At 65.8% G+C, this 22,411-nt stretch overlaps 4 protein-coding genes across 4 annotated transcripts; 3 read left to right on the top strand and 1 right to left on the bottom strand.

Annotated features, from left to right (window-relative positions):
- Positions 1–125: 125 nt before the first annotated feature.
- CHLRE_03g173700v5 (uncharacterized protein) lies at positions 126–6,596 on the top strand. Its single transcript, XM_001703241.2, has 16 exons — positions 126–532; positions 624–669; positions 766–862; positions 1,104–1,159; positions 1,377–1,501; positions 1,763–1,834; positions 1,957–2,089; positions 2,271–2,596; positions 2,741–2,795; positions 2,926–3,083; positions 3,215–3,667; positions 3,762–4,811; positions 4,931–5,122; positions 5,228–5,308; positions 5,465–6,112; positions 6,264–6,596. The coding sequence occupies exons 1-16, from the start codon at positions 518–520 to the stop codon at positions 6,270–6,272; spliced, it is 3,516 nt and encodes a 1,171-aa protein (XP_001703293.2). The 5' UTR covers positions 126–517; the 3' UTR covers positions 6,273–6,596.
- Positions 6,597–8,295: 1,699 nt separating this feature from the next.
- CHLRE_03g173650v5 (uncharacterized protein) lies at positions 8,296–11,581 on the top strand. Its single transcript, XM_043060921.1, has 3 exons — positions 8,296–10,078; positions 10,258–10,359; positions 10,605–11,581. Exons 1-3 carry the CDS (start codon positions 8,492–8,494, stop codon positions 10,941–10,943), a joined length of 2,028 nt encoding a protein of 675 aa, XP_042926050.1. The 5' UTR covers positions 8,296–8,491; the 3' UTR covers positions 10,944–11,581.
- A 162-nt stretch (positions 11,582–11,743) lies between these two features.
- Positions 11,744–19,215, bottom strand: CHLRE_03g173600v5 (uncharacterized protein). The gene is made up of 14 exons (XM_043060920.1): positions 19,061–19,215; positions 18,842–18,962; positions 18,506–18,589; positions 18,261–18,319; positions 17,902–17,959; positions 17,539–17,718; positions 16,875–17,250; positions 16,628–16,787; positions 16,175–16,322; positions 15,310–15,935; positions 14,739–15,129; positions 14,161–14,540; positions 12,667–13,863; positions 11,744–12,413 (listed from the first exon to the last, which is right to left on the bottom strand). The coding sequence occupies exons 1-14, from the start codon at positions 19,169–19,171 to the stop codon at positions 12,168–12,170; spliced, it is 4,137 nt and encodes a 1,378-aa protein (XP_042926049.1). The 5' UTR covers positions 19,172–19,215; the 3' UTR covers positions 11,744–12,167.
- Positions 19,216–19,315: 100 nt separating this feature from the next.
- On the top strand, positions 19,316–22,391 carry CHLRE_03g173550v5 (uncharacterized protein). Its single transcript, XM_001703243.3, has 3 exons — positions 19,316–19,671; positions 20,029–20,242; positions 20,400–22,391. The coding sequence occupies exons 1-3, from the start codon at positions 19,548–19,550 to the stop codon at positions 21,106–21,108; spliced, it is 1,047 nt and encodes a 348-aa protein (XP_001703295.1). The 5' UTR covers positions 19,316–19,547; the 3' UTR covers positions 21,109–22,391.
- The last annotated feature ends 20 nt before the right edge of the window (positions 22,392–22,411 follow it).

Genomic DNA, 22,411 nt, shown 5'->3' with positions numbered 1-22,411 from the left:
GCCGTAGCTGGGGGCCCAACTGGCCCAACTGCGGGCGGGGTTTGCCACGACCGGCGACCACCTTCACTGTTATGTCAACCTGTTTGAGCAGCGTATACACATATGCATAAAATTGCATTTACCTACACACCTGGACTTGCCTGTGCGCAACAGAGAGTCTTCGCGCGATCCACACAAAGACAGACGCCCCCAACAGCCAAAGCCCTTGGAAGCCCACATACAGCTAACAGCTTAGCTATCTGAGCTCAATTACCATATCTTTCATACGATTAGCTAAAGCCTATTGTACACCGTCGATGGCCCTGGCCACCGCTCCTTCTCTACTGAACTGATGAAACACTTTAAGACCCCAGGACCTAGTTTCCGGCGCTTAAACACTATTGATAGTGATAGCCCGGAGGCCCCGCCCCAGTCGTCGCGAGGAACTTATGCCCGGACCTGCGCGAAGCCCCCACGCCCGCTTGTTCTAGAGCCAGAGCCATCAACTGTTATCAAGAAGCGTGTCTCACTTAGCAGCATGGACGCCTTTAAGGTGGGTATCGCTCCCTGGAGCGGGCTGTCTTTTCTGCGTCCTGTGGGCATGGGTTCCAGCCTTTCTCCTCGCCTCGCTTCGGCGTGCGCAGGTGTTTGTACGCGTTAAGCCTGTCATGACGGAGGATTTAAAATCTGGTAAGGCTGCGGTCAGGGAGACAAGCGCCTGTGGCCTTCGCCTCTCCATCTGGGGCGGACAGTCAGCTCCTGCCCCTACCTGGACCCGATACGCAGGGTTGCATCGGGAGGCCGTGACCGTGGGCGAGAGGGACGGCAAGGTCGGCCTGTCCATCCTCAGTGGCAAGGAGAAGGAGAAGGAGAAGGACTGGTGGTACGTGGCGAGCGTAGGGCATCCGTACCCAAGGCCGCGGTGGGGACAGGCTTGATGAGCGATTTGCAACGTTTTAGTTTATCAAGCCACATGCCATAGGGTCTGGGCTGACTAGATAGCCTGAGAGCGGACAGACCGAAGCGAATGTGGGCAGACTGGACTAGCAGGATGCCACAGATGCACAGCTGCGGGCTGGACGACGGCCAAAGCCCAACATTTCATAAATTTACCATCATTACAGGTTCAGCAGCTTCGATGGGCTCCTGACCGAGGCTACCAACCAGCAGGTCTTTGATGGTGAGCAACCGCCTCTCTTATGTGTCGTATACGCTGCATGTAGCATAGCAGGTTGGCACGTGGGCGAGGACGCAGCCTACGACAAGCGCGCTTTTGCATCCTAGCTCAGTGCAGTCCAGCGCACATTGGGTTTCGTTCGCATAACGCCCAACCCAGCATACGGTGACTCTGCGCTGATGTACACGTGCGTGTGTCCCCCGTCGTTCATCCCACGCAGCCATGGCTAAGGATCTGATGCCGGCCCTCATGGGCGGTATCAATGCCACCATCATGGCGTACGGCCAGACTGGCAGCGGCAAGACCTACACCATCTTTGGGTCCAACGAGTCGGACCAGCAGCAGGTCGGCGGGGTGGGGCGTCATATACCGTGTGGGGCGGAGGGCTTGCCGTAGGGAGGCGGAGCGCTGGGTACGGGGCTCGTCTTCAACGCACCCAAGGACAAGAGTGGAAGCCAGACCAGGGGCGGTGGTGGTGAGGGTGGAACACAACTGCTCGAGGATGGGACAGGTCATGTTGGGCTTGTGCGATGCGGCTGCACATAGCGCAACACCATTTGCTTTCATGCAGTCCATACGTGTTCTGGTGCTGGTGCCGCCGCACAGGTACACGGCCTGCTGCACCTGGCGCTGTACCACATCAACGAGAAGCTCTTCATCGGCACGCCAAACGCGCAGGTGGGGAGCTGTGCCTCGTGTCACGCAAGCCATTAGAACCATTGGCGCAGCACTTGAAGTGCAGTGTCACCCGCTCTGCACTGAATGCCTTCCACGCCCGCCTTCTCGACCTCGTGCTCCAGCTCTGCATGTCGGTGTTCGAGGTGTACAACGAGGAACTGTTCAGCCTGCTGGACGCGGCGGGGCCCGCGCGCAAGAAGCTGGAGCGCGGCATGCCTGACTTCTACGTCCACAAGTCCCACGCGGTGGCCAGCGGTGAGCGGCACGGCGGGGCGGACGGGCGGGTGGGTGGGGCATGGCCGGTGCGCAAACTGCGTGTCAGAGCTGCAGTAGGTGGAATGGGTGCTGCCCCGGGCGAGCAGGCTGCTGCCCTCCGTGCGAGTCTCTTGCACAAAGTTGACCGAAAGTGCATGTGCTCGCGTGTGGCGGCTCGCAGTGGACGAGGCTGTACAGCTGGTGATGGCGGCGCTGCAGCTGCGCGCGCAGGACAGCACCGTGCGCAACCAGACCAGCAGCCGCAGCCACGCGTTCGTGCGGCTGCAGGTGGTGCAGCCATTCGCCGGCGCCGACGGCCGCGGCCTGTCCGGAACCCTGTACCTGGTGGACCTGGCGGGGAGCGAGAGCATCTCGCACGCCAGCAGCAATGAGCAGCAGCGCGAGACTGTGCACATCAACAGGTCGCTTTCGGCGCTGGGCCGCGTGGTGTGCAACATGTCGGCGCAGGCGCCGCACATTCCATACCGGGACTCACTGCTCACCAAGGCAAGATGGCAGCGGTTGGAGTCCATGAGAGCACAAGTCGCACGATTGCTTCTTCACATATGTGTTACCCGCAGTCTCCATTATACCCAGATCCATGACACTGTACCACTGTCGCCGCCCTCGCCATGTGCTCCGCCGCCACAGGTGCTGCAGGAGGGCCTGGACCCCAACAATGCGCGGGTGGCGCTCATCACCACCGGTAAGACAGCAGCACAGGCCGAGGCCAGGACGGTGTCCCCTTGCACAAGCTTAGCGCAAAAATAGGTAGCATGCCGCCTCCAGCCATCGACTCACGCACCTCAACCTCGTAAATCGCTTGCGCTCCGCAGTGAGCAGCTTCCAGGCGGACGTGGCTGTGACCAAGGACACGCTCATGTTCGCCCAGCGCGCCCGCAACGTGCGCACCTACGCGCAATCCAACCCCGCGCCGAAGCGCCTGGCGCCGCCGTGCCCTGAGGACCTGCAGCGCCAGCTGCAGGAGCTGCAGGTGCGGCAAGGGCGGGGTGCGTGCATATCCACGCGCGCGGATGAGGACCCCCCGCGCCAAGGGCCGTGCTTGCATCTTGTTTGAGCGGGCTGATCGCACTTTGCAACTTCACATTCAACCTAACTCTGCAGGCCATCAATAACGCGCTGAAGCAGCGGCTGGCCGACCTGGAGGGCAACCAGGAGCTGATGACCTACAAGCGCCAGCTGGACCTTATGAAGCAGGACCAGGCGCGCCTGGCGGAGGTGGTGAACGAGCTGCAGCAGGTGGCCGACCGCAGTGTGCGGCAGCAGCGCGAGGCCGAATCGGCGCTGGACCAGGAGCGCGCGGCGCACGCCGCCACCCGCGAGCGGGTCGCCGAGCTCAAGAGCAGCAATGACGAGCTGCAGCGTGCCGTGGCAGCCGCGGAGGCAGAGGCCAAAGCGGCGGCGGCGCGGGTGGCGGAGGTGCGGTCGCAGGCCACCACTGCGGCCGTGGCAGAGGCGGCGCTGAAGGGAGAGCTGGCTGGCGCGAAGGCGCTGGCGGAGCAGCTGCAGGCGCAGCATGCGGCCGCGCAGGAGCAGGCGGTGCAGGCCCGTGAACAGGTGCGTGCATACAGGCCATGGCATTTGTATGGACACATCATTGCAGTCTGTGTGAGACGTGACCGTCTACTCGTCTTTTCCTCCATCGCTGCAGCTGACGACGCTAAAGGGACAACTGGCGGTGGCCCAGGCCGGTGCCGGCGAGCGGCTGCAGCAAGTGCAGGATCTGGAGACGCAGCTGGCGGCGGCGCGTGCGGAGGCCGCCGCCGCCCGGCTTGCTGCGGGTGAGGCCTCTGGCCTGGAGGTTCGACTTGCGGAGTTAGAAAAGCGCCTGGTGCATGCAGATGAGGCAGGGACGGCGAAGGTGCAGCAGCTGAGCGCGGCCGAGGGGCGGGAAGCAGAGCTGCGTGGGCAGCTGGCAATGGCGCAGGCACGTGTGGCAGAGCTGGAGGCAAAGCTGGAGGAGGCGCAGGTGCGATCAGCAGAGCTGTGGCAGCAATTGGTGGGCAGTGGCGCCGAGCTGGACACAGCGCAATCGGCGCTGGAAGGCAAAATGGCGCAGCTGGCGGCGCTGCAGGCTAGCCTAGCTCGGGCAGAGGCGCAGGCAGCACGGCAGGAGGAGCGGGTGCGAGCGCTGGAGGCTGAGGCGGCGGCGCAGCAGGAGCAGGCGGGCGGTGAAATGGAGCGGCTGTCGGACCGCCTGGTGGCGGCCGAGGCTGCTGCCGCCGGCCTGCAGAAGCAGCTGCAGGCTGCTGTTGCCGAGGCCGAGCACCAAAAGGAGGAAAGCAACAAGCTGCAGCAAGAGCTGCAGGCGGCAGTCGCAGAGTCAGAGCGCCAGAGGGAGGAGAGCAGACAACTGCAGCAGGAGCTGGCGGCACGGCTGGAGTCAGTCGAGAAGGCCCGCGACGCCGCCGCGGCACAACTCTGCCAGGTGCAGGAGCAGGTGGCGGTGCTGCGGCAAGATCACGCTGGGGCCACGGAGGCGCAGGTGGCTGCCGCAGCACAGGCTGAGGGCCTGCGGCAGGAGGTGGCGGAGGCACAGGCGGCGGCCAGCCGCCAGGCGGCTTCGCATCTGGCGGCGCTGGCGGAGGCGCGTGAGGCCAGTGAGGCGGCTGCGGCGCGCAAGCTGGAGCCGCTGCAGGCGAACTGCGAGCGGCTGCAGGCGCAGTACTCCCTAGCAGAGGAGCAGCTGGCGCGGCTGCAGGTGCGACATGGGCCTCGCCCAGCCAGGTCCGGCTGTGCCTGCTTTGCAGACTGGATGTGTGGTTGAAGCATGTTGCACCTTACGAAGTGGCTGCGGTTTGCTGCCACCTACACGTGCAGGAGGAGCGCGACCGGCTGCGACAGGCCGAGAGCGATGCGCGTGAGAGCGCGGTGCGCGCCACCGCCGAGGCGGAGAAGCTACGTGAGGCGCTGGCGCGTGTGGAGCGCGAGTCCGCGGAGCGGGTGGCACGGCTGGAGGCGCAGATTGAGCGGGACGTGGCCCCGCGCCGTGATGCCAGCAAGGCGATGCAGGTCAGAATGCACGGCATCTTACATGTAGTACGGTGTGCCGTGTTGGGTGCGCGTAGAGAGTGCTCATGGTGCTTGCCCTGGTTCTGGTGGTGTGGTGTGATGCAGGACCGGCTGAAGCAGCTGGAGGCGGACAACAAGCGAATGGAGAGCACACACAAGGGCCAGCTGGAGCTCAAGGACAAGCTGGTGCGTGTACTGCCGGAAGGGGTGGAGTTGCTGGACCGTGCCTGCGTTCTGGACTGGCAGGACTTAGGAACCCTGCTGGAACTTGTCACACACACACACACACACACACACACACACACACACACACACACCGTGTCACGGACATGCCACATACAGATCCACCAGCTGGAGCAGATGTGCAACCAGCTGCAGGCGCAGCTGGCGGCAGGCGGCGGCCGCACCGACACCGCGACCTCGGGCATGCCCGACCAGATGGGCGGCGCCGCGGGCAGCCCCTACGCCGGACCCGCCCGCTCTGACGTGACCTGCCCCAGCCCCGGCATGGACGACGGCACTGGCACGCCCGTGTCGTCTGCCTACATCGGCGCCGGCGCAGCTGGCAGCGCTTCCGGCAGGACCCCCGCCGCCAGCGGCATCCTGCTGCTCAACCGCACCACCACCGCGTCAGCAGCGGCCCTGGCGCGCAACACGAAGGCGCGCCAGGACTTCACCTCACCGCAGCCGCCTCTGCGCGCTGCGGGCGGCCTCGGCGGTGCCCGTGTGCCTGCGGGATCGGAGGCCGTCAACCTGATCACGCCAACGCACCCGGCGTACCCGGCGCAGAGTGGGCCCATTGACCTGATCACGCCGGAGGGCACCCCCACGCCCGCCGACAAGGGGCAGCGCCCAGGACCGGCAGAGGCAATCGCGGAGAGCGGCTATGAGGAGGCGGAGGAGTCGCCGGGGCTGTTTGCGCTGGTGCGGGAGGCGGAGAAGCAGAAGGTGCACGGCCTGAAGACCTCGACTGCGGCCGTGCGCAACAAGGTGGGCTTATGAGGGTCGCGGGTGTCTGGGCTGGCTGGCAACTAGAGGCGGAGGGATCATCTGGTACGGTTGAGGCATGCCCGCCAGATTTAAGGGATCCATCTCATCCACCGAAGTCAGTAATGAAGGTGTATCTTTTATGCCCACGCAGATGCGGTGAGCTCGTGACCTGCCGGCATGTGCCGGCACCGTGACCCCGGAGCCGCTATCGGTGCCGCTGGTCGCTGGTGTCTTCGCAGTGCGTGACAACGCGGCTGCTGCACTAGTGAGTCAGGTAAAGGGGAGTTGACCCGTCGAGAGACGTTGTGACCCACCGCGTTGCATGTTGTGGAGGACCTGCGGAAGGTATGTACAGCTATCACTGGATAACGGTTTGGCTGTGGCAGTACGTACGCTTGAACTCAAAAGTTCTATCGCCTTGGACATGGGGCTTTGTGATATGCTGAAGATACAGACCGGTAACTACTTGTAACATGACAAGCCAATGGGACGAAGAGGCGTTGAGCAGCGCCGACCTATTACACTTCTGTGTCCTCCTAGCGTGCTTCACAAGCCCCCGTGCCCCGGCACGGCCACCACCATGCTTTGTACGGTACCGAGGTACCGCCAATGCATTTGGTTCCGGCGCGTAATTGGCACCGGAAACAGCCTCAGCAGCGCTCTGCTGCCCTTGAGAGCACCACACCGCAGACTCGCTTGCAAAATTTGGTTGCCGTTCACATAGAGCGGCACCCGCCTTGCCACGCGGCTAGTTTGAAGGATCGTACACCGCACAACCCCAAGCTGCCAAGTATGGCCCCCCTGGTACTGACAACAGTCAGCCACATACAACAGATACCTCTCCGTTCAGAACGACGCCAACGCCAAGGCCAACGCCCCGCTGATTGCCCGACCACTCCGCCAAGTGAACCCAGCGCTCGTATCTTCCTTCGTTCGGAACGAAATTTGCCCAAAAAGGCCTCTGGCGGACGAAAGTTTTGTGATGTTAACTTGAAATTTCGGCCAAAACGCACGGGATCTTGGGGGGTCTTTCGCAGTGCTCGTATCTTAAGAAGGCAGGCGCGGCGCCAGTGACAGATTTCCGAAAACAGGCATCTTTAATTTTCAGAAACCCGCTGCCGCCGCATCTTTCATCCCCAAAGTTTTTCCGGGGGCTCCGCCCCCGACATATGCACTATTCGTGTCAGGCCAGGGGTGTGTCAGGCTTGCCCTGTTGCAGCGTGCCAAATGCGGCTGCAGTTGCCCCCAGCCCACGTTCCGGCTCCGGCACAGCAAAATATTATGCCGCACGGGATGTGCCACTGTTACAGCGTGCGGGGTGAGGTCGCTGTTGCCCCCAGCCCACGTTCCGGCTCCGGCACAGCAAAATACTCCGCTGCACGGGATGTGCCATTGTTACAGCGTGCGGGGTGAGGTTGCTGTTGCCACATTAACACTATGTTGCTGAATAAAGCACCGGCTTCATGGCTCCATGGCAAATCGTGGCCCATCCCCACGCCAAACCCCAGCTCCCTCACCCACGCTCATCATGCTCACTCACCCACGGCATGACTACCCTGGTAGAAGGCTGGCCTATCGTGGTGTTCCCCCTTGGTGCCAGCAGGACACGGCCGTAGATTATCCCTGGAGAACCTCAGTCACCCTTGCCTTGGGCCCGGACAAGTGACAGAAACGCCCCAAAATGTCTTCTGCGATTCTCAGAAAGACCCCCCAAAACCTGAAGCGTTTTCACAGATTTCTGGACTTCAGAATCAAAAGTTTCTTCCGCCGGAGGCTTTTTGGGGCAAATTTCTGTCGAAAAGAAGGAAGATACGAGCACTGGTCTTTCGGCAAACAGACGAAGACATTTTTGGGATTTGGGCCACTTTTGGCCAAGGACAGGGGGTTCCAGCGGCTACTCCACGGCCGAAACCTGCGTGGCATATGGTAAAGAGGCTTAAAGGGCTGTATCCATGGGTGCTGACGGCGGGAGACAGGGGTTCCCCTGGCGGGAGAGTGAGGTTGGGTCGGCGGGAAGCAGGGCGTGTCGTGTGACTCGTGTCGGTGTCGACATCGTGCGGGTCGGGGGCGGAGCCCCCGGGAAAAGTTTGGGGGTGAACGAAGCGGCGGCAGCCTATTTCGTCAACTAAACGAAGCCATTTTAAGGAATTCGGCCACTGACGCCGCCCCTGCCTTCGTAAGATACGAGCGCTGAGTGAACCGACATTGGCCGGGCGTGCCGGGACCCGTGACCGATGACCCGTGAGCCGGGGCCCTATTCGCACAGCTCGCTAACCGCCAGTCAGTGCAGCCAGCGAGGTCTATCCCTTGTCGCGCCCGTGAACCTCACGTCGAGGCACGCTGAACCAAGCGTTCTGACCCAAGTGACTGCGTAGTAAGATGGCTGGGGCCGAGGACCAGCTGGGTCTGTTAAATCCGGGCCTGCTCAGGAACATCGCCGGCGCTCTCCACCCCAACGAGGTCGCTTCCAGCTTCAAGTTCGCCAACAAAGAGGTCCTTGGGTGCCTCCGTGACGACTACCGGACCTTCAATCTGGCCAGGAAGCCGTCGCGGTGGTGCAGCAGCATCGTCCGCGGCGTGGGTTCGCCGCCCTCGCTCGCGGAGCAGCCATGGCCTGGACACGACTTTGTGGCCCACTGGGGCCGCCCGGAGCCCTGGCGCGCGCTGAACCGGCGACAGCGACACCGCCTGCTGTGCCTGGCCGCCTCCAGCCTCCACCCTCCCAGCCTGGACGCGGCGCTGGCGCACTGCGGCACGGTGGTCAAGGCTGATGCGCTTGTGTCCGCTGCCGCCGTGGGCGAACTGGAGGCGTGCCGCCGGCTGCTGGTTGAGGAGGGCTGCCACTGGGACACCGAGCCGGTCTGGGCGGCCGCTGCCATGAACGGTCACGTGGCGGTGTGCCGGTGGCTGGGTGAGATTGGGATGTATGGCGGCGAGGTGGCGTCCACCAAGCGCTTTGTGGTGAAGGCGTGCTGCTTCAGTGGGCAACGGGAGGTGCTGGCGTATATGCAGACGGAGGTGGGACGTGGCTGGGGTGGTGAGCCGCTACCCGCAGAGCTCGCGACCGCCGCTGCGGAGGGAGGGCAGGTGGAGTTGCTGGGCGAGCTGCTGGCAGCGGCGGCGGTAACGGGCGCCATGCAGTGCTGCGAGGTGCTGGCGGGCGTGGCGTACGGCTGCCCATCGGAGGTGCTGCAGCACTACTACGGGCAGTGGGGCACGGAGGCCGCGGCGGAGGCCCAGCACCGGCAGGCGCTGCTGCTACGCGCGGCCACCAGCCCCACCGGCGACTGGGCGGCCAAGTGCGACTGGCTGCTGTTGCGGTGGGGCTCTTCGCCGGGCTGGCCCTCAACTGGGGTTTTTATGCCGAGAGTTGGACTTTATGAGTACCAGGCCATGTGGCGGCACGCGGCGTGGCAGCCCGACTACCTGCAGCGTCTGCAGCACCTTGCTGCATGCGGCCTGGGGATTCCTACGGAGGCTGTGGAGGCCGCAGCTGCAGCCGGACACGTTCCCGCAGCGGCGTGGTGCCTGGGCCTGCCGCTGCTGGTGCCTGCAGCCATGCACAGCATGCTGCTGGCAATGATGGGTCGCGAGCTATCGCGGCCGCCAGCGCCGCCGCAGGTCCTGGCGACGGCAGCGGCTGCAGCAGGCCAGGTGCCAGTGCTGCGGATCCTGCGGGCAGAGGGCGTTGCATTCAGCTACGTGCAGAACCTGAAGGCGGCCCTCGAGCTTCCGCTTCCGTTCAATGAGCTGCTCGTGAACGAGAGGCCGTTCGAGTGCCTTCCCGCTCTGCGGTACCTGCTGATGGAGGGGGGCGGGCTGGAGGAGGCTGAGGCGACGGAGGCGGCGGCAGCGGCGGAGGATGGCGAAGAGGAGGAGGAGTCGGCGGTGGACTGGTCGGCGGTGCTTCGGCACGCAGCGCAGCGCGGTTCTGACCTGGCGCTGCTGCGCCACCTGCACGAGCAGGTAGGAACGTGAGGCTGAACGATCAGTGCAAGTGGCCAAAGGGTTGCTCACGGGTGGATGGGGTGTCGCCACTTTGCGCAGGATAGGACGCCGCTTGCACAGGGGCCTTTGGCCGTAGGTGGCGGTTCGAACCCATGGCAATGCCAACCTTGTCCGCCAACATGCACGTGCCCACGCAGCACGGCGCCGCGATTAACTTCGAGGAGTTGGTGGCAGGCGGCAGCGAGGAACAACTGGAGTGGGCGCTGGGGGTGCTGGGGCCCGCGGGTGTGAGCAGCCAGGTGCGTGCGCGCGTGTGTGGCTCTTTGGAAAGGCGCGAATCTCCCTCTGCCGTTTGCTTGTGGTACTTTACGGTGCAAACCGTCTGGCCTTCGTGTGTATCGGATGCCATGCTGCCGTCACTGCCTGTGCGCTCTGTTGCCTGTGCGCCTGTGCGCTCTGGCATTAGTCCTGCTGCGTTGTCCCGCACAAACACGTCTTGCAAACCGCATGTCTTCCCACCATCCTTACTCGTGCGCACGCACAGGCCAGCGGCGTGGCTCTTTTCAGGTCCGCGCTGGTGAGCGGCAACTGGGCCGCCGCTGAGTGGCTGCGCAGCCGCGGCCTTGCTGTGGATCCCGACGACCAGCAGCAGCTGCAGCAGCTCTTCTGCTCCCTGGCGGCGGAGCAAGACACCCCGCTCCACATCCCGGCGCTGTGGTGGCTGCTGCAGCGCTACAGCCTGCAGTGGACGCCTGAGTGCAGGGACGCGCTGGACGTTTGCCAGGAGATTGCGTGGGCAGGGGGCTGGCCGGTGGCGGCGGGACATAGCCAGTGGATGCAGGAAATGATGCAGATGACAGTCAAGGCCCTGGCTGCACTGTGACGACGAGGATACTCGAGCCTCGGCGCGTCTCCGCGTCAGGCCGCGGTTAACCGCGTCAGACCGCAGGACGTGAGTCACGTGACGCGACGGTTTGGACGCGAAATGGATGCCAGTCACTGAGAAGGGCCCAGCCGTGCCGACTACAAGGACGCCGGCGTGCGCTACCCATATGATATGCATGGCTGTCCGCACTCGTGCTACAACGCATGACGCATTTACGTGCGGCGGGGGGCCCTGCTGGAACGTTGCGGGCATGCGGTACGCAGCATGTTACTGTATGGACGGACGCATGCCCTCCACAAACGCATGGATCACGACGCTTAATACGGTATGACACGTGGGCAGAGGCGGTGGGCCGGGGTTAAAGGGCAGGAAGGCGACATGGGAGCTGTGCAGGAGAAAGTCGGTGTGGGGCCAGTCAGCGGACACGCGGGGGGTAGCGGGCCATGTGCATCGCGCTTGCCGGGGGATGTGGTGCGGTAGTTGCCCACCATTTGCGCGCAAACATGGTATGTGCGTGGTAGACTGGTACTCCTGCGTTGGAGTTGTGCACTGCGGGTAAGGCTGGGTATGCTGGCTGGTACAACGCCGGAGATACTGTCCTGTTGCGTTGGGTAGGACAACTAAAGGAAAACGAGTATGTAGTACACAATGCCGGTGCGTATGTCGCCACGGCCCGCCACGTCCAGCGAGCTGCTGTATACAGTCTCCCCGTTGGGGGTTGCGGGGTGCAGATGAACTCCAAACTAGGGGGCGGGGCGAGACAAGTGTTCCCCGGTCACTTGTCCAGGGTGCAGGGTGATAGGCTGAAGGTCGTACAGCCAGCATAACAAAGCTTGAAGCCTTGAACATGGAGGTGCCCACGGGTTGTTGTACGGGTTGCACGGGTTGTTCCAGCCCAACCACGGTCTATCCTTCGCGCCTTCTTCCACGCGCCTTCTTCCACGGGAGCTTCTGGGCATTGGCCCACCCCACAAGAACTCGAATGGCTTTCTGGAGTCTGCAAGTCCAGCTAAGTCTACGCCCAGGCAACTGCTAAAACCCCGACTGACCCCGAACGTGGACGGATACACGGTACTCACAATCCGATGACCATCCTGCTTCTAGGCCGCAATGTAGCCACCCCATGCAACTGCGACACTCCTATCGTGCTTCATCCACCGCCAAGTTGGTGCCCCGCGTCATGACACAAGAACTCATTGGTTACCACTCCCAAGAACGGTGCTACCCCGCCGCCTGCGGCTGCGGCTGCTGCTCCCCCTGCGCATCCTCAAACTCCTCTTCCTCCTCTCCCTCCTCTCCCTCCTCTCCCTCCTCTTCCTCCTCCGCCTCGCCATCGCCACCGCCGCCCAGGGCGTCCAGCAAGCCGCCGCCGCGGTTCCTCGGCACGCCGCGGCGGTAGTTGGCGGACAGGGGCTCCGGCGCCACCACCACATGGCCCTGCATCGCCTCCACATCCGCCTCCATCACCTGCAGACACGAAGTACGGTATGCCACACGGCGCATGCGGCATGCATCAGGCGATGTGGGCGACAGCCGCAGTGCGGTCCACAACTCAGGCGACACAGCTGCAGGGTGCGCAGGGATGACTTGCATGGGCTTCCTAGGAAGCGAAGCCCCCGCGCTCTTTTTCTGACTCCGACCAGCCTCCCCACCTCCGCGTCCCCATGGCGTCATCGCCATCGCCATCGCCCCACCTCAACCCCACCGCCGCTGTGCCCACCTGCCGCCAGCGCGCGCCCTCCTCCTCGCCCAGCACCGCCGTAAGGACGTCGTAGCTGACCAGCGGCTCAGACGCCACTGCCGCCGCCGCAGACGCCGAGCCGCTGCTGCGCGCGCCGGCGCCGCTCGGCGGCGGCATGCCGCCCAGCAGGCTGCCCAGAATGTCACCCAGACCGCCGCCGCCGCCGCCGCCTGCTCCACCGCCGCCGCCGCCGCCGCCACCCAGCATGGCGCTCGCCATGCCCTCCATCATGGGCCCCATGGCTGGATCCGACATGATGCTCTGAGCCATCTGCATCAGACCACCTAGACCGCCGCCGCCGCCGCCACCACCGCCGCCGCCGCCGCCCAGGAGCTGCCCGACCATGCCCATAAGGCCGTCCAGGGCGTCGCCACCGCCTCCAGGCGCTGGCGCCGCCAGCGCACCTGCAGTGCTGCTGGTGGGCGTAGCCGCAGGCGCCGCTGCGGCCGTGGCGGGCGGCGCGGCGCGGGCCGCCGCCGCAGGGGTCGTCACTGCTGCTGCTGGCGCGGGAGCCGCAGGAGCCGCAGAGCCTGCAGCCGCCGCATCAGCGGCCGGCGGCGCCGCGGCGGTCGGGGGCTTCTTCTTGGGCAGGTTCGGCTTCAGACCCAGGCCCAGGCCCTTGGGCGCACCCGGCTTAGCGCCAGTCGGCGCCGCCGAGGTACTGGGCTCGGAGGCCGAAGCGGCGCCGGCGCTGGTGCTGGCGCCCGCGTCGGCGCCACTGGCAGCGGCGGGTGCAGACGTGGAGGCTTGGGCACCTGCGGCCGCCTCCGTGGAGGCTGTGGGCGCGGCACGCGCACGCTGCTCGGCCGCCGCCGCTGCGGCGGCTGCGGGCGTGGGTGCCGGCGCCGGCGCCGGCGCAGGGGCAGGCGCAGGCGTCGGTGCGGCTGCTGCAGGTGCAGGTGCGGGCGCGGGTGCCGCCTGCGCCGCCTGCGCGGCGAAGCCGCCGGCGCCTGGCGCCGCCCCCATGCCGCCCAGCCCCATGCCACCGGCGCCGCCCATGATGCTTGCTGCCAGGCTGACCATCTGGCTCATCATGTCCACGGCAGAGGCGTCGGGGCCGGCGGCGCGCGCCTCGATGGCCTCGATGCCGGAGCTGATGCGCGCCCAGTTGGCCAGCAGCATGTCGGCCACACCGTCCAGCCGCTGCAGCAGCGTCTGCAGCACGATCATGGCCAGCTGCAAGGGGCGAGGGCGAGAGGTGGGATAAAGCAGCAGGTGACAACGGAGGAGGAGACGTCGGCGATGGGAAATACGGCGCAGCATGGGATTCTGAGAGCAGGTGTCGGTGAGATGCCGGTACACGGCCTAAGCCGAACCCAGGCAGCCTGGCCTCGATTTCCCCCCCCCCCGTCGCCACGCGGCTCTCCTGGATCCACAGGCAGCCCACATCCCACATCCCACATCCCACAGCCCCTCTGCTGTATCACACCCCAGCCCCAGTCCCAGTCCCAGCGCCAGCCCCGGGCCGCTCACCCGCTGCCCGTCCAGCACGCCGCTGCGTGCGGCCTCCGGCGCCACCGCGCCCACCACGTTCTGCGCCACGCTGCGGCCGATGTTCCCAACCATGGGCGGCAGCAGCATACGCAGCATGGCGGTCATGTCGGCATCCAGGGCGGCGGGCAGCGCGGCCCGAGGGTCGGCGCGGCGCCGCGGGGGCGGCGCCTGCTGTGTGCCGTCACTGGTGGCGGCTGCGGCGGCGACAGGGGCGGTGGAGCCTTCGGCTGGCGGCGCCTCGCGCTCGCCCTGGGCGTCCTCGGCCACCTCTGCGTCCTCCTCCTCCTCATCGCCCTCGTCCTCGTAGTCCGACTCGGCGTCCGAATCGTCTTCTGAGTCCGACTCTGACTCTGGGTCATCTGCGCAGCGTGTGGCGGCGGAAGGTGTTCAGGCCATGACGGCACAAGCAAACAAATGCAGCCCGCAACCAAAGACGACAGGCGTCCGACGCACACCGATGACAACCAGTCCTGGCATTAGACCTCAACGTAGATCAAGCCACTCCGCAGCCCCCCATTGCCTTCCCAAAGCGCCCCTGTGCAGCCGAGGTCTCGCACCTGCGGCCACCGTCATGACGGACTCCCAGTCGGGGAACATGGCGTTGATCCGCTCCGCCACAGGCCGGAACTCCTCAAACAGCTCCGCCGCCAGCCGCTGCGCCGCATCATCACCACCACCACCAGCACCACCAGCACCAGCACCACCCCCACCAGCGGCCCCGGCACCGGCACCAGCAGCAGCAGCGCCTGCGGCAGCAGCCGCAGCAGGAGCCGCAGCGTTGGGTTCTGCCTCGCCCTCCGGCTGCGCGGCCTGCTCGGGCCCTGCCCGGGCGCGCTGGCGGCGGCGCTGTCGGGCGGCGGCGCGCTGCAGGCGGTCCCACCGAGCCGTGACCACGTCCATCACGTGGTTCAGGTGGCTGGAGCAGGCGCGGCTGAGCGCGTCCAGCAGCTGAGGGAGGGGAGAGGGGTGGTGGTGGCAGGGCAGGAAGCAGGAAGAAGGTTGAGGCGGGAAGCGGGGCAAGAGGGCTGCAGGAAGGGCGCACCAAAGGGGTCACCAATGCGCAGGTCCATGGGTGCCTATGTCTAATAGGCCCTCCCCGCGGAGCCCCCGCCCCCGTCTGCAGCTCACCATGGGCGGCTGCACGCCCCGCCCCGCCAGCGACTGCATCACCGCCGCCGCAATGCTGCCCGCCACCGCCGTCAGCGCCGGCAGCAGCAGCGACAGCACGCTCTCCGGCCGCGCCCCCTGGCCCTGCACCCCCGGCTGCTGCCCCTGCGCCCCGGCCGCCGCGCCGCCGCCTCCCGGCTGCTGCTGCTGCTGCATGGGCACGCCGCCGCCCGCCGCCAGCGAGTTGAGCATGTTGTTGATGAGGCCGCCCAGGCCGCCCGGCGGCATGCCCATGCCCATACCACCCATGTCTAAGTCAATCTGCACCGTGCCGCCCGCCAGCACGGGGCCCTGCGGCCCCGCCGGCCCAGCGCCCGCCTCCTGCACCCCGGCACCCTGCTGCCCCGCACCCGAGCCCGCGCCTGCATCCGCGCCCGCCTGTCGCTGCGCCTGCCTGTTCTGCTGCTGCCCCATCTGCCCCAGCTGTCCGCCCATAGCCGCGCCAAACAGGTCCATGAGGCCGCCCATGCCGCCGCCGCCCAGCCCCAACATGCCAAACGGGTCGGCGGCGGCGGCACCTCCGGGCGGGTGCGGGCCGCCGCCGCCAGCGCGCAGCGGCAGCAGCACCGGCATCCGGAAGTCGTTGCCTTCGCAGTGGCAGTTGGCAGGTGGAGCAGCTAGCGGTTAGTGGCAACGTCTCCACTGCTGATCCCCAGCCGAGGCCCACCCCGCATTGCGCGTCGCCGCCTCCTGCGCCATCCCCACCTCCTTCGCCACCATCAAACCCACAGCCCACACCCGTACACGTCAGGCCCCCTCCCCTGCACTCCCGTCCCTTTTGCCCACCCTCCCTCCCTCCCGCCCACCTCCCTCCTGCCCCCCTCACCCTCGGGCAGCACCAGTGCGCTGGAGTTGGCCGCCAGCGACAGCGGCATGTGGTCGAGGGCGGTGGAGGTGGACAGGGCCGCGCGGGACAGGTCGCCCAGCAGCGCGGCGGCGGCGCCCAGGTGCCCGGACAGCGCGCGGAGCTGGTGCTGCGGGGGGGGGGAGGAGGAGGGGGCGCGGGGCAGGTGGAGCACAATAAGTATGGCTACCGGCAGTAGGTGGGCGATGGCGCGGATGCAGCGGCGCAGCGTTGCACCGGTGCCATGGGAGCAAAAGACTGGGTCAGGTAGACGGTGGGCTGAGGTGGACACTGGACAGGCTGACAGCAGTGCCAAGCCGGCTGTGGCCAGTAGCAGTGGCTGTGGCCAGCCTGCACGTGCATATGCGGAGTGGCCGGGGCCGCACCGGGTCCGCACCGGAGCCCCCGCGGCCCGGCGGACCCCCTCCTGCCTACCTGCGTGGCGGCGGTCTGCTCGGCACTGGGCGCCTCCGCCGCCGCCAGCTCCCGCGCCACCGCCGCCGCCTCCCGCAGCCGCGCCGGCAGCGGGCCGGCCAAGTGCGTCGCCGCGCCGCTCAGCAGCTCACCCAGCGCCGCCACAGCCAGCGGCATGTACCTGCGGTGGCGTATGGCGGCTATGTTACGTAACCGCACACCAGGGAAGTCTACTGCTGTCCTGCAACGTCATCACACGACCACCCACCGGTAGCCGTAGCTGGCGCCAGACATGTCCACACCGCCGGCGCCTGGGCCCCGCGGCCGCCGCCGCCCGGCGCGCTGGCCGCCAGCCGCCGCAGCCGCAGCCGCGTCCCCGGCCCCAGCACCCCCGGCTGCAGCCGCCGGCGCCTCTGCAGCCGCCGCTGCTGCCCCTTGCCCTTGCCCCTGCTCCTCCTGTCCCTGCCCCTGCGCCTGCCCCTGCTGCTGCTGCTCTGACGGCGCCGGCCCCCGGCCCGCGGGGTCCGCCTCCGCCTGTGCGCGCATGTCCGCCAGGCGGCCCGGCAGCTCTGCGCCGCGCAGCACCTCTGAGGCGGCACGGCTGAGCGCCTCAAAGTCCGGATCCAGGCTCCTCACCGGGGCGGCTGCGCAGGCAGAGTTGGCGGCGGAGGTGGTGGTGGAGGTGGTGGCGGGTGCGGAGGTCAGGGTTGGAGGGCGGTCTTGCGTCAATACGCGCACGCACACAGCACCCGAAGACCACGCTTCCCAACCCACACCTCCAAACTTGCCGCCTGCCCTCCTGCCCTGCCCTCCCAGCCCTCCCCCCCTCCTCCTCCCCCCGCTTGCAACTAACGCCTCTGCCTGTGCTCCGCTAGTTTGGCTTGGTTTGACTTAGTTTGGGCTGGTATTTACACCCCACCCCCGGCACTCACCGTTGGAGTACAGCCTCGGCGGGGCGGGGCTGTAGCCGTCCTCCCGCAGGCGCGCCAGGTAGCGGTGCAGGCTGGCGAACAGGTGCGGCGTGGCCACACGCTCCGGCTGCGGCTGCCGCTGCTGCTGGTCCGCGCCGGCTGCGCCACCGGCACCAGCGCTGGGCGGCGGCGTGCCCATACCTGTGTCGCCAGGAGGGCCAGGGCTGACCGGGTGACCGAAAGGCATCAAGCCGTCGGCCCATGACGCCCCGGCACGGTATTGCGGGTTGTCCCCCACAGTCTTCATGACAAGGGCGCTGGCTGCATTCCGAAGTCTGCGTCCCCGGCTCCCCGCCCGCACGCCCTGGCCGGCGCGTCACGCACCATAGTTGAAGCCCAGGTTGAGGTTCACGTTCATCATCTCATTAATCTGGTCCATGATCTGCACAGCAGCAGGCAGGCAGGCGCGGCAGCCGCAGCAACAACAATATCAAGCGCGCGGGCGACACATCAGTGCAGGCGGGAAAGGGGCCGGGGGCCGGCGGCCTACCTGCATGCCAGCGCTCGTCCTGGGTCCGCAGCGATTCGCTGCTGCGGCACCCGGCATCACACCCATGGTTCTAGCTGCGCAGCGAACGCCTTGTGCATTCCTCCTCCCGCGCCAGGACAGCCCGTACAAGTACCGTATGTAGTGTGAGCGCCGCCCCTGACCCCCACTCTTTTCCCGGGGTGCTGCGCCTCACCCGTCGCGTGTCCGCCTCCAGTCGCGCCTGTGCCGACTGCGGCGCGTCCTGGCCTGCACCTGCGCGTAGTTGCAACGCCCAAACGCACCCAGTCAATGCACCAGGTAAGCTGCTGCTCGCGTGCAATTGCTAGCTTGCGTCTCAGCTGTACCGCACTAACAGCAGCAGTAACACTAGTAACAGCAACAGCCGCGCCCCCAGTATGCCTGGCCGCATGTTCCGCCACTGACCGCCCAACGACGCACCGGGGGCTGCTGCTGCTGCTGCTGCGGGCGGCGGCGCGTCCTCAGGCCGCACTACCATGTGAATTGTGAAGCCATCCTCCACACCTGTAAGTGTAGAGGTGTGTGTGGGGGGGGGGGGGCAGCGGGGAGAAGGGGGGGGGCGGCCTTGGCGTAAGCTTGTGTCTCGGGGAGCCCTCCCATAGCTGTCGCACCTCCCACTTGCTTGAAGCCCCTTCCACCAGGTTGCACTGGGTGCCCTTACACCGTGTGCATTGCGAACATACTCCTTGTGACTCGCACGCAGCGCGATGCCCCATTGGGGAAGGGCATCGGCAAGTCATTCAGCGCGCTGCTCACCCAGCTCTTGGAGGGTTCGGGCGTCTTCCAGGTTCCGGCCCCGAAAAATGAGCCGCTGCCGCTCGATGGGGGCGTTTCGTGCCTTGCGCGACACAATCTCTTTGACTTCGGCCACGGTGGTCTGCGATCGCACCCGTCGCAACGCTGTGAGCCTGTCGAGGCTGCGCATGCATTGCATCTGGGCAGGCTCACCCCCGGCACGTTCCTGCGCCTGCGCACCTGACTATTCACCACAAGCTCGTATGTGGCCGGGTCCAGAGTCCGGATTTTTATTGTAATCACATGCCCGGCGGGCTGGCCCGCCGGGGCTGAATTCCCTTCGCTGCTCATAAGCCGTTTGCTAGTTTTCAATGCTCAAGCCATAAATTCTGATACTGCAGATGTTTAACTTTTCTGCAACATGCGTCAAAACTCTGCTACTGCATCGCCTTTTAGCCCTCATTGCCAAAGTTCTTTGACTTGGGTCTTCAAGCCGTCGTCGCACTCTGCCCTGCATAAAAATATACCTTCACACGAATAAAAAATGGCGCAGCTATTTGGCATAAACCTGCCTCTACCCGACCTACATGGGCTTGACCCTGCTCGCGTGCTCGCGCAGCTTGCGAGCAGCGGCAGCACGATGGGAAAGTCCCTAGACGACCTTCTGCAGCGCAGGCTAGCGGGGTCCGTGGCAACACCCTCTAGAAGCGGGGACACCTGTGCAATCATGAGGCGGACCGGCCTTGCCTCGGCGGGCCTGCGGGCGGTGGACATGAAGGCGAGTGTGCTCGGCTTCGTCAGCCTTGGAGGCTTGCTCGCAACGACGGCTCAGGCGGCTTTGAGCCCGCGCGGTGAGTTTCAAACCTTGAGTCGCGCCGATGACCAAGAAGAACAACCGTCGGTGCCGCGCGCCGGCCCACCCGCATGCCTTGGAGAGGCCCACTATGTGTTTTTGTATGGGTATCGAGTGCGCGACGGGTCTCGGAAGCCGTGGCGTCGTGTCCGTAGCTTGGGTCGGTGGATATCTCGCGTGCGAGGACAACCCGCGCGTGAGCTTGCAACCGCGCTCATTCTGCAAAATACAAAACAAACGGCGCACCCAAAAGTCCATTTGGCTGCGCTCGGGCCGGGTTTGCGCTGGCACCGCCTACCACACCAACCACCCTGCTACCCCTCGAACCTCACTCGCTGGCGCCCCTGGATTGTAGGCCCGGGTACCTGCGACCGCAACATGTGCGAGCGCTGCTGCAACGTGGCGACGTCCACCCCCTACATTGCCTGCGGCTGCCACGCGCTCAAGCACCGGAAAACGGCGTCGGGCAAGGCATGGGGCGCCTCGGTCGTCGCTGCAGGCGCGGCGAGTATGGTCTTCCACAGCAGCTACGGCTCCTTCCGCGAGTGGGGCCGCCGACTGGACTTCTGGTGAGCAGCAGCAGGCCCCTGGCCTTGCCGTTAATGCGTGCGCTGTGCTGCCGTTGCCCGTAACCGCAACCCGCTACCGGCAGCACCACACCCTGCGCGCCACTCACGGAGGGTCCACGCCCTCCTCATGTACATCTTCGCCCACCGCACACCGCAGGACCATCGCGGGCGCCTCTAACATCATGACGCGCGCGCTGTTCCCCGGCGTGCCGAAGGCGGTCACCGCCGCCGGCATCCTGGCCACGCCCTTCAAGCCCTTCCTGGTCTCCTTCGTCAACTCCGTAGCCATGGAGGTGAAGTTCCTGGCCGCCGCGCAGCGCAACCCCGAGCTGCGGCGGCCGCAGCTGTTGCACTCGGCCTGCTGCCTGGCGGGCTTGGCGGCCTTTGCGTTGGAGGACTGGCGGCCCGACCTGCCGCTGGTGCACAGCGCCTGGCACCTGCTGTCCAGCGTGTCGGTGGCCACGCTCAACCACCTCATGCACGACGTGGAGCAGCAGCAGCTGGGGCTGGGCGTGCACGCGCCCAATGCCGAGCTGCTGGGGGCGCGCGCGGTGGCGGGCGCGGTGGGGGCCGCGACGGCGGGCGGCGCGCTGCGTGCGCACCGGCTGCAGGAGGGCCGCCGGCACCGGCGGCGCTACTCACAGGAGGAGCTGGAACGGCAGCGCGCGCGGAAGCAGCAGCGGATGCACCAGCACGAGCGTCGGCTGTCGCTGGGGTATTTGGAGAAGGAGGCGGGCGGCAGCGCGGGCGCGATGGCGGGGCTGCGGCAGGGCCTGGGCCGCCTGTCGTGCGGCGACTTCGTGGGCGGCGGCGTCAAGCACGAGCCGCAGCTGCTGGTGATGACCATGCAGCCTCTGGCCGCGTGAGGGGCCGCTAGAGGCATCGGGTGCCTCAAGGCTCAAGCCATGGCCCGAAGTAGTCTGCAGAGGCTTGCGGGGCCAGTGCGCGCCGCACCAGCTCGGCCGTGAGACGGCGCGGCGCGCAGGCCGCGGGCAATGCAGTGGGCAATGTGGCTGTGGCAGGCCAGGTGCTCACGGCAGTGTGGGCGAGAGGAACTGGCGCTAATGTAGATACCCGGCTGTACCTGAGCGGATGGGATCGCACCAGCAGAGTGGAGGAGCATGTGGGTGGCCGCCAATTGTGGCCAGATTTGTGTCGCAACGGGCTGTTTGCAATTTTTTTGGGCTCCACGCAGGCAAGCCCTCCCCTCGCGTATTGGCGGCGGGGCAGGCGGTTCAAGTAGTAGTGTTGGGGTAGGCACCCTGTGTGCGGATATGTGGCGATACCTGCCGCAACATTTTTCCCGTGCCGACGAGCGGATGGCAAGGACTGGTTATCGCGGTCAGAGGGGCGTAGGGGCGTGGCGATGCGGGCTGTTTATGAGCACAGAGGACGGGCGGCAAGCTCATGCTTTGCTTGCTCATGTGTGAGCTCAACTTACATTGGCAGCCGCGTGTGGGGACCCCGTTCTGCGGCGGCGCTGGTTTGTTGCATGGAAGACGGCAGGTGCATTGTCTGTTTGTATGGTGGTGTGTGGTGGTGGCTGCGGTGTGCGGCCGTATTAGGAATGCATTGTATGTGCGCTGAGGCAATACTACTTATGATTGATGCGTGTACGTGTGTGTGTGTGCCGTTTAGGAATGCGATGTGTGGCTGTTATTTGGATGAACGAATGAGATTGCTACGGCTTAGAGCACTGCATTTTGGTGTCGCGTCAGTAACGTGGCAGACGCAACGTCTGTTTGTATAATGGTGGAGTGTGTGTGGCTGCGGTGTGCGCTGCAGAGACTGGGGTACGACGTCGAGACATTCTACCCTTCATAATTTAGGTAATGTGTTACGTAGGCGGGTCGATTGTTAGCATCATGTGCGTGGTGTCTGCCCGCTGCGACTGGGACTCGGGGCAGAGAGACATTGCTCCACGCTGCTGGACACACACTGCTGGCCATGACAGCACAGCAGGTGGATGCTTGGGGACGCGGCCCGTCCAGATTGCTAGCGTGCATGGAGAAGAGTGCAGCTATTCTTTTCAGGGTCATGGTGTTGGGTATGCACTGCACGCCGGAGGTTGGTTGCTAGAAATGTCGTGAGATGAGAGGTGTGGCCTGTGCGGCGACAGCAAGCAGCACGCATGTAAGTGCATACCGTATGGCCAGTCCGCAACCTGTC

This window comes from Chlamydomonas reinhardtii, chromosome 3 (assembly GCF_000002595.2).
Source record: "Chlamydomonas reinhardtii strain CC-503 cw92 mt+ chromosome 3, whole genome shotgun sequence".
In the NCBI taxonomy this organism is placed as follows: Eukaryota; Viridiplantae; Chlorophyta; class Chlorophyceae; order Chlamydomonadales; family Chlamydomonadaceae; genus Chlamydomonas; species Chlamydomonas reinhardtii.
Note: the sequence above shows the minus strand (reverse complement) of the source record. Positions and strands in the feature narration are given on the sequence as shown.